Here is an 11,292-nt window from a genome sequence, read left to right as displayed (position 1 = left end):
ACTTAAATTTAAGGTTAACTTTTTCAAAATGGACGCTTATTATTGCTTTTGTTTTAATTTTAGTGTTTTTAAATAGTAATAGTTACTGTATTGTGTTGAAGACGTTTAAATAATAAGGTTTAAGTGTTTAACCTACTGGGATAGAGCCGCCATAGAGTTATTGACGGTAAACATATAATAAATTTATTCTAGGTAGTGCGTGTATGTATTGCTTTCACGGTGCCTAATGTCATACTGTATGCGTCCCTAGGAATCTACAGGTGATTTGTTATTAGTTATGTGTCAGTGTCATCACAGCATCGAGACGCGCCGGTGCCGAACTCGCTACGATGCCGCTGTTGTCCCAGTGTACCGGTAAGTCACCTAGTGCCTACTGTCAAAGTTGTTCAAGCCGCTAAAAAACCATTGGCGTGGTTTAACCACTATCTTGATTGCCAACAATCGGAACCGAGTTTCTACGTACCCTCCGAATTACGGAGACGCTCAGTTTAATTACCACTATGCGGTCACTTGAATAACCGCGATAAAGTTTTGCTTAACTCAGAGATCGTTTACTAAGCGGTGAGCGCAAATGGCGCCTCATAAATAAGTAATAGTTAATCCATAAGACATAAAAAAAGCAAATATATTAGTATAAATAGTCATTTAATAATCTCCGATATCATTACTAAAATTGTATCGCCGTCTCTTTCCAACCCCATACAAAAGAGCGAGACAACGCCTTATGTTTTAAATCCGTTACTCCTTTTGAATGTTTTATGTTCTTTCCCGTTCTTTTTCTCTTCTGTCTCTTTCTTGTATTGTTCTACGTTAGGCAGACATTCCTTGAATATGTTATTGAAGGGTGCTTCTACTAACAGGTATAGCACGTAAGCTGCTAGGAAACACACGACCACCATTATGACGACGTAGTTGAGCTGAAATAAAGGGGTTTAATTCAGTGATAGCCGAGTGGTATAAGTTGGTAGGTCCTACGCATGTGGTCGACGGTTCGTACGGAGCAACCAATGACTTTTCGAAGTTATGTGTGTATTAGAAATAATTAACACTTGTTCCAACGGTGAAGGAAAACATCATGATACAACCTTGCATGCCTGAGAGTTCTTTAGAACAGTTCTTGAAGGTATACAAAGACCCTAGACCGAACTTAGCCAGCGTGGTGGACTCAAGACCTAACCCCTCCCTCATTCCGGGAGGAGATCCTTGATGATCTTTGAAATACATTGCCATATTCTCACCGTGTTCCAGACGCTTTGCTCCGAAGTCTCGGTTAATAGCGCGAGGTAGTTCCTCATGATGCAGGCGTGAACTAAATACGCACTGTACGAGACTCGGCTCAGAGTGACCCAGTGCCGCCATTCTAGGATGCCACGGTATGTGTCTGAAACAAAATGGATTCTCTTCAGGAGTTATTCAAGATAGCCTGGGTAGTAGTGACATACCTTTGCATACTAATGCGCTTTGATCAATAGTAATCTCACATCAAGTTAATCACAAAATAAATAGTGAATCTAGCGGATAAAAAGAATATCGGTTTCGAGTTGTACGTCATAATTTATTAAATCAAAATTATCAAAATCAATATATTTTTTTAAAAAAGGGTGAGTAACATATAATATTAACATTTTTCTATATAAAACTTTCAGTACCACGATTCTCTACAATTGGAACTATCAAGTATTGAGAGTTTGACATTTAAAATGTACTGCCAAAATAGTTTCTACGACGCCCGCTAGAGGCGCTAAAACGATTATCATGCAACATTTTTCGACAGATAGCCTGTTATCGGCAGTTGATAGTGGAAGAGCATTACAGTACTTAGCGTTTGGAATCAATAAACAATAAGCTCTGATAAAAATCTGTGAATAAAATCTTACCTTCAAACCTGAATATCAGTCCAATAAGTAGCCCGCATATAATGAGTCCAAATATTGGCTTCATGAAGGCAGCGAAGGCCATGCTGACGAGGGTCGACTGCCTCGGACCTTCGGCGAAGAATATCCCGCCCGTGGCCATGCAAGCCACGCCCAGAGGTAACGCTGACCACATCATGATGCGTGGGAGGGGCTGTAGTAGACATATAAATCTAATATATAAAATTCTCGCGTAACAGTTTCATTGCCATACTCCTCCGAAACAGCTTGACCAATTCTCATGAAATTTTGCGAGCATATTGAGTAGGTCTGAAAATCGGCCAACATCTATTTTTTATACCAAGGTGACTCTATTTTTTTTATTTATATGGCAAAACAGCGTTTGCCAGGTCAGCTAGTATAATATAAGTGTCAGAGGTGTACGAAATGCTGTAACGCTTTGTCATTATCAATGTTAGTCCCAAAAAGGAGTGAGCCTATAGCTTAATTCCCGGGTACGTTACCAAACTCCGGGCTAATATAAAAAAAGAGAGTGAAAATAGAAAAGTCTCTCATAGTCAGCATATGATCACGGCCAGTGTAATCTGCGCAGTAACATCAGGTATTCCAAGGTAGGCATTTCGCGTTAAATCCCTTATTCTATTATAACCTTTCACAATTTTAGTAGTTTATTATAATTGTAGTTTAACACATATCTGCCTTTTTAATTACTCTGTCTATTAAAAAAAACCGCATTAAAATCCGTTACATAGTTTTAAAGATACAACATACAGACATAGAGACAGACGCGGGAAGGGACTTTGATTTATACTATGTAGTGATGCAACGCGAAAGTAACAAAGTTATAGATTAGAAAAAACCTAGACGCATCATCTGTTAAATATTTAAAGTTAAGCGTTTTAATGTCTATTTCTCCTTTCTAACGAAACACGACGGCTATCCGATTCAAAATCAAAATCAAATCATTTATTCATTTACTGAATCTACCACTAGCTCGGAAAGGGGGTGGAGCCTTATGAGAAGAGCTAGCAAGAAACTCACGGCCACTTCGGATTATTATACGGATTCTTAAAGACAATGGTTATGCTATATCAACTGACCTGATATCTCCTAAAGTTAACTCCTTGCTGCTGCCAGTGATACACGAGGTACCCGAGCGCCATGCCGAGCATGTAGCCGAATATGTTGGTATAACTCTTACTGTACGTGTTGATGAAGTTGGGGTCGCGGAAGAACAGACCCAGGATTACTCTGAAAGTATACAAGTAGCCAATCAATCAGCCTTTCTTTCAACTATGTTGGAGTTTGCTTCCAGTCTCACCGGATGCAGCTGAATACCAATAATTTACATGGAGCGACTGCCTATCTGACCTCCACAACCCAGTTCCCTGGATTTTAACATGATACCCATCGGTAAGACTGGTTGTCAGACTTTCAAGCTTCTGACTACTGTTAACGACTGTCAAAGATCTTCGAAAATAACAGCCGGGACCCACAATTTACCATGCCTTCCGAAACACGGAGGAACTCGACATGTATAAGATGGTCACCCATCCAAAGATCAACCTCGGCAAGCGTAGCTTAACCTCAGAGATCAACCTAAGCCACGAGCCAAAATTCTAAATGTACTTACTCAGGAGTATTAAGAAAGACTCCATCCAGATCCTTGATGTACACAACGACTGCTGGTATGATGACCCCGGCTGCCATCAGGGAGGTCAGCACGATGACTCGGGAGCGCGTGGTCCTGCACGCCAGGTAAACCACCACTGCTAGGATGTACAGTTGCATGTCTGTTGCTAGGTACCTGGTTCAAAAGAATAGCATATAAGAATTTACGATTTTAAACTCTCGCGACTTGTACAAAGAATATTATAATGTAACTGGTCTTGAGCGCGATTGGAAATTAAAGGTTAGAATATCTTATTTGTTTATCGAAACGTCGGGAAACCAAAAATAGGGTTTCTAACCTTTAATGTTCAATCACGTTTAAGACCCGTTACATTATAATATTAAGAATATAAGAAATCTTTATTCGACGGCCTCCACAGCGCAGTGGTTAAGGTGGTCGCCACGCCACTACAAGTACATCGATATGTCTTGGGTTGAATTCGCACACGAAACAAATATTTGTGCGATCTACAAAATAGTTCAAATAGTCGATTCGGGTCTGGTTGTATTTTTGAGTCCTATTTTTTTTAAAAGACAACTTCCCACACTATGATTTGCACTTGTGTTTTTTACAAACATACAAACAACGATTACTAATTATTTGTGGATCGCACAAATTATTGTTTCGTGTAGGAATCGAAACCACGACCTCCCGACGCAATGGTAGCGGCGTGGTAACCTTAACCACTGCGCCACGGAGGCAGTCTGTCCATTGTTTGTAAGTTTGTAAAAGTCCTCGCCACACAAGAGCAATAATACTCAGTACAGGTTCGCGGCTGAAGGAGGATTCATTTAGGTCAAATTATGTTGACACTTATGGTCATTAAAATTACTGATCTACCAGTACTTAGTCGTCAATACAAAAAGTTAAAAGTTAATTTGACTAAATCATCGCTAGCTCATCTGTTAAACGAAATAAGGAAAAAATACTTTAGATACTCACCAACTCTGTACAAAACATTCCGAGTCATTGAAGAACGTGTTAATATATAAGATGTGTTGCCACCAATGTTGTCTGCAGTCTAACATCTCTCGTTCTACAAATTGCTGCAAAATACATAGGTCTTTAATACATACAAATCCTATATAATATGAAGCCTAGTATGTAGGTAAAGGTGTATGTAACTAATACTTTTCGCCATTAACAAAGTTGGACTCATGTAATTGGGGGCGAGAATATTGCTATATACCGGAGGTGTTACCAAACTCTGAGCTGCTATTAATAAAGATTCTAATACAAATTAGAAAAAACTTAAAACATTTTGCTCGACTCGGGAATCGAACCTAAGACCTCTGTGTGGCGGTCTGTATTTAGTAGTCCGTAATAACATTAATTCCTATCACACATTATGTATAAAAAACTATTCGCTCCCTATTACATGGGACTGACATTGTTAATGGCAAAACGTGGGCGCACTATACTACTGTCTGCACCTTCGGGTATAACAGGTGTGATATTATGTATACAAAGAAGTTTCAATTAAAATAATCAATTTTTGGAAAATAAACTTACATTCCACAAAGGGCCGGAAGAGATGTGACCTAGCCATGTAGCTGTTAAAGCTAACATTACCACGTAGACTGGTGTTAATCTGGAAATTTCAAAATACTGGATTAAATTACTCCAATAAATTGATCTTTAATTTTACTTAATGAAATAATCTGCAATTTTTAGAGGTAGTCAATTAGGTTAGGAAATAATTCAATTCAGCTGTTTCTCTGCGGCAAAAAGAACTACTAAATTAAAAAACCCTTTCCATGTCTTTCATTTCGATTTTGTCGGCAAACAGTTGGTCTGATCAACAACATCTCTAGGGATAAAGTGTTTATTTTTAGTCTATCTATACGATAAAAACATTTCGACCGAATAACTTAGTCAAAAATACTTTTGACAAGCTTCATTGGGCAAAGTACTTTTATCTGTTATTTCAGAAAAAGACACTTTTGACCAGCCTGTTCAGTCAAAAATAGTTTTGACTGATTTTGCTAGCCAAAAGTACTTTTGACTGGCTAAAAGTTTTGACTGTTGCAGTCAGAACTTAAAAACCAGTTGTTGTTTGTTTTGTTTGACGTAAGGCTAATGGTCAACCGAGTGTTAAAGTTGTTCAAGCCGCCCGAGAGGCCTTTGACATGACATAACGACTGTTATCTTAGTAGACAACAGCCGGGGACGACTTTTTACGTGCCCTCCGAAGCACGGAGACGCCCAGCTCAAATAGTCAAAGGTTAAAAGCTATTTCTTATGAATGCTTTATGACTTACCTCAACCACCGGAACAGCACATACTTAGGCAGTAGACTCCACGACACGGGGCGTTTCTCCTGGTCTATCAGAGACAAGTACACCAGCAAGAAAGCTGACAATATAAGGAACGTCTGCATGATCAAGTTACCATTCAGTATTATATGGTATGGCCATTGTTGATACGTCTGGAATTATAATAAGGATACAAAAATCTGCGTAAGCTATTGTTAGTTACACAGTTTTTTGTTCTTTTCACTCATCTTACACAAATAAATAAATTGATTGATTGAATGATTGATTTATGGATTGATGGATTGATGGATTGATTGATTGATTGATTGATTGATTGACTGATTGATGGATTGATTGATTGATTGATATTTGTTTTAAAATTGGGTAGTTGACTGGGTTGGGGACTTAAACTAAATTGTGTTTTTGACCCTGATTCCACAAATCAAAGTATATTGTGATCAGAGCAGAGCAATCGCGACGTTAAAATTAGTAAGACAATACATGTATGATAATGAGTTAATAAAATAAATATACATGCATCTTACCTCTTCAATGAACTCAGGATTGTCTATCAGAATTAAGGAACACACCAGGCAGTGGGCAAGAATTACTAGAGTCGCGTTAATTACTCTGCAATAAAGAAACATTCATTATTACTTACTAGCTTTGAAGCTAGGTGTAGTTAGTTGCGCTTATCGGTCGGTAAGCGATCAGTGGGTTAAGCAACTACACTATCTAGTAGGTATAAATAGTAGGGAAAAAATATATAATCACTAAAGGCTGCAGGCGACTTCGTCCGCGTGGAACGTTTAAATCCCGATCTTTGGGAAACTCCGGAATAAAAAGTAGCCTATGTGTTATTCTGGGTTTTCACCGTAATCGGTTCAGTAGTATTAGCGTGAAAGAGTAACAAACATCCATACATTTATGAATTTTGACTGCCTCCGTGGCGCAGTGGTTTAGGTCGCCACGCCGATACCACGGCAACGGGAGGTCGTGGGTTCGATTCCCATACGGGACAATTATTTGTGCGATCCACAAATAATTGTTTCGGGTCTGGTTGTGCTTTGTGTCCGTTGTTTGTATGTTTGTAAAAGTCCCCGCGACACAAGAGCAATTCTTAGTGCGGGAGTTGTCTTCTTTTAAAAAAAAAAAAAAAAAAACATACTCACAAACTTTCGCATTTACAATATTAGTATCATAATTAGTAATAAAAAGTAATCAGTAAATTCATGACAAGTAATTAATATAGTTAAAGGCGCTTACCTTATACCATGAAAAGCTCTCAGTCTAATTAGACGAGGATCGCGGCCCCGTGACGCAAGCGCCGTTAACTTTCTCCAGTTATATTGTATAGAGAAACATAGAAGCAGTCTGAAAACTAAAAATATAGTATTTAAATATTGTACTACAAGTATAGCGTAATAATTCACATATACCCGATTTCTGAGTCACATTTAGCGGTAGTTTATCTATTCAATCTGTCATTTTTATGTGATGTCAAATGCTATTGAATATATAAACTACCGCTTAATGTTCCTATGAAACCTACGAAATATTTACCTTTATTAGCTTTGCTCCTATCAAAAAAGTAATCACACAAGCTTCCGACAGCATTTGCTATCAAAATTATTATACAAACAATTCCCACGATCAGATCTACCTGGTCTACCTCTCTAGGAGGCTTTCCCGGATGCCTACAACCATACAATTGCAGTACTTTCACCTTCAACTGGTGTTTATTTGATATAGATTCGTTTAGGCATGCCTCAAGGGGCGACGCTAGGTCCCTATGTCCTTCTTCGTAGAATTTAGCACAGGTCTGCGTGAGACATATTCCGTAGTGTAATATTGTACGGTTGTAATGTCCTGTTGTGTATTCCGAGTATTCCTGAAATATCATATAATATTGACAAAGTTCAACAGACTTATTTAAATTTCGAAATGAAATGAACAATTGAGGATAATGTTTGTTTTTAATGGTACAAAAGTTGGTTAAATAATTGAAATTTAAATTTCTGTCTCGGGTTCAATATCCGGGTTAGGCAAGGCACTATTATTCTTTTTTTATCACTTTGCTATAAAATTTGTCAAGTGCAAGGTAGGTTGCTCTTTGATTAATAATTTTTGACAGTCGTTCTGCAAAACGTAAATCAATAAACTAAAGTCTTAATTTTATCTCTAAAACAATGTTTCTTTAGAAGCTTGTTCTAAACATTGTTTTAGAAGTAGAGTGTTTAACAGTAATAAACGAGTAAAGTCATAAAATACGGTCAGAGCGTGAACTATAAGTAAAGATAATTATTAGAATGTGTTTTGACTATTTATTACACATGATGTTCTAACCTAATGACCTGTCTAATACATTGTCGATAAAAGTCACGACGATAAAAAAAAACTTTTTACGTTGCTTAAAGTATTGTAAGGAAACTGGCATGTATAGTAAGGGAAGCTGCGTGCACAGGCTATAGGCCGCACTTTGACAGCATGATTCAAGGCCTCAGGCTTGCTACACACATATTTGATTCGGGATTAATCGGTCTTTCCGGCAAACCCGAATATGTGTAGATGAACCCGATCGGCACAAACCGAACAAGTGAATTGAGTCGATTTTTCTGTTAGATAAATATTGACGAACAGAATAATAATATAGTTATAGCAAGGCTCACTCCTCCCTCATTCCGGGAGGAGAGCAATGAGAGCATTTGCACTGTGGATACATGATAACTTGCCTGTATCATGTCGAGGAGTGGGCTAGGTTCATCAGAGACAAGTGAGAAGTCTGCCGTGCAGTAGACGGCGTGAGCATCTTTCTGACATTCTTCGAACGAGTCCAGGTGCATAAGCTTAGGAAATAACGCGAGCTCAGACTCTGAAATTAGATAAATAGTCTTAATCATAAAAATATATGAACTTATGAAAGGATTATGACGTGTTTTGTTTCTTGCACTCTTTAGCGAAATGAAAGAGAGAAAACATATTTTAGTAGTCGTTTAACTAAAATAGGTTTATAGTGTGTTTATGTATAAGAGGGTTAGATTTCATTTTATACTGCCTCTGTGGTCTAGACCGTAGTGTTAAGGCTGTAGATCACCAAGTCTTGGGTCTGATTCTCAAGTGAGAGAACGTTTTTATAAAACTTTACGCAACTATAGCTCGGAGTTTTATAATGTAAAACAAAATATTGTCGGTAAAACGTGGTATTCGTAGAGTTGTATAAATTATTGATGCAAAATCCCCACCTCCCATTCATCATGGTGGGTTTAAGGCCTTATTCCTTTCGTATTCCGAGAAGCCTTGCTTAGTGGTGCAGTAATGGGTTTTATTCTATACTTGTAACGTCGTATATGAATCATTCAAACATTTGTCGCGGGTGGGCATCGAACCCGCCACACATTATGCTACTGTTATTGCGAGGTGACCACTCTTACCACTGCGCCAAACGTGCAATTGACTAGATATCATTTAATAAAAGCTTATCTGCAAGTTTTGAGGGCTTCATGATAATACACATAATATGTAGTGTTATCTAAGGTGAAGGTCTCTCTATCTGATTTGTATCTGTCGCACATGAATAAGTTCGTTTCCGACGTGACTTGAAGCTTGATGAAGGGCAATGAAAACGGTTTTATTATAGAAAATTTATTTTTGCTTTAAAAAAAAAAGACAACTCCTGCAATAAGATTTGTTCTTGTGTCGCGGAGACTTTTATCAACATACAAACAACTGACACAAATTACAGCTAGGCCAGGAATAAGTATTTGTGGAGCGCACAAATAATTACGAGAGAATGGAACCCACGACCTCCCGAGTCCCGACGCTCGCGACGCACTGGCAGGAGAACGCCTTCAAACGTATCCACTTGTATTATAAAATAAATAATAGTTTTTTTATTCCTTATATGTTTTTATGTAACTAGAGGAGTTGAGGAAAAAATGTGGTCTTGGGTTCAAAGCTCGGATCGGACCGGAATAAAAAAATCATTGACGGCCGTTTAAGCCACAGATTTAAAGAATATTAAAATGTGACTTGTTATGAAGTTTAAATATGTACCTACCACTCTGTACAATACTATTAAGTCCTAATAAAATGTTTATTAATAGTTTAATGAGATTATTAATATAATAATAAGATAAAGTCATAATATTTTTTATTTTAAGAGTATATTATCTTCTTCTTAAAATAGGTACATAATTATAATAACATAAAGTCATAACTAAAATTTTTATTATTTTAAAAATACTCACCATTTAGCCTGTAGATCACAGCACCGGCATTGTAAAACAAACTAAAGAATATAAACACAATCATTTTTATTATTTTTACACACACAACATTTGTATATAGATGATGGCACTAAACTACCACTGAAATAATATATTTATACTATATTAACTACAAAGTCTTATATAGGTATTATCTATAATAATAATCCATCATAAAAATATTTTGTCTTGAATCTAACGAGCTTTTAACAATGTAGTTTTAAATTTAAAAAAAAAAACGCGAGTAATTGTTTTTAATCTGTATCTAATTTTGGATTCTATTTTTAAACAGTTTTTTTTTAATACAGTCTTGTCACTAAAGTATATTAAAAAAAAGTTTAATGATTATTTCATTAGTTACAATTTTATTCAAATTATATTTATTTGCACTAAATAAATTAGCACGTATCCCATATTTTATCATTAACATGAAAATATTAAGCACTATCGTCCACTCCTAAAATCGAATAACAACTGATTAATACTATTGTAATTTCATTCATTATCTTATAGTCTTTTTTACAGATAATATATTTGTATTAGTTACTAATACTAATAAATTAGTTTTATCAATATTATTGATAATTAGGCACATGTTAGTCATGTCACTTTGTTATCTATACTGTGTTCCACGATGGGTAATTGAACTCATTATATTCATTAGATGTACATAAAATAAATAAATATATAAAGGTACTCTCCTATTGGTGCGTAGAGCATTTTGTTAAAAGGGAAGCGCGCTGCGGGAGCAAATTTCAACCAATATATTGGTTGTATGTGGATGGTCAGTAATATTTATTTATTTATTGACTTCATTATATACAGACGAACTTAATGCTAATATCTTTAACCGACTTAAAAAAATAGGAGGTATACATTTTACCTGTTTTTACATTATTTTTGTCACTTGTTATACTACCATATCTTCTTAATTAGTGGATTAATTTTGCTGTAAGTATAGCCTCTCAAGCGCCCGGCCACCGTGTCACGGTTGAATGTTCTACCCCCGTCAAGCGTCCCGCCACCGTGGTACGGCAAAACGATCTTACATTTAAAAAACGTAAAAACGAAATGCTAAAACTATGTTTATCCCTTTCAAACATATTTGACATTGAAGCTGATGAAACGAGACGACGATCTAATGCACACACTTGAATAAGTGGTTGATATAGGCCGGAGAGCACCTTAAACAACATCTGACCCAACGACATGTTCCTTGATGACCA

At 36.7% G+C, this 11,292-nt stretch overlaps 1 protein-coding gene across 1 annotated transcript; it reads right to left on the bottom strand.

Moving 5' to 3' along the window:
- Window positions 1–649: 649 nt before the first annotated feature.
- On the bottom strand, window positions 650–10,445 carry LOC142980120 (nose resistant to fluoxetine protein 6-like). Its single transcript, XM_076125429.1, has 14 exons — window positions 10,428–10,445; window positions 10,049–10,168; window positions 8,534–8,673; window positions 7,365–7,692; window positions 7,068–7,182; window positions 6,347–6,431; window positions 5,808–5,974; window positions 5,059–5,137; window positions 4,489–4,592; window positions 3,508–3,681; window positions 2,975–3,125; window positions 1,878–2,067; window positions 1,239–1,381; window positions 650–917 (listed from the first exon to the last, which is right to left on the bottom strand). The coding sequence occupies exons 2-14, from the start codon at window positions 10,110–10,112 to the stop codon at window positions 723–725; spliced, it is 1,935 nt and encodes a 644-aa protein (XP_075981544.1). The 5' UTR covers window positions 10,113–10,168; window positions 10,428–10,445; the 3' UTR covers window positions 650–722.
- Between the last annotated feature and the right edge of the window lie 847 nt (window positions 10,446–11,292).

The sequence above is a fragment of the Anticarsia gemmatalis genome, chromosome 17 (genome assembly GCF_050436995.1).
Source record: "Anticarsia gemmatalis isolate Benzon Research Colony breed Stoneville strain chromosome 17, ilAntGemm2 primary, whole genome shotgun sequence".
In the NCBI taxonomy this organism is placed as follows: Eukaryota; Metazoa; Arthropoda; class Insecta; order Lepidoptera; family Erebidae; genus Anticarsia; species Anticarsia gemmatalis.
This window is presented reverse-complemented; position numbering and strand designations above follow the sequence as displayed.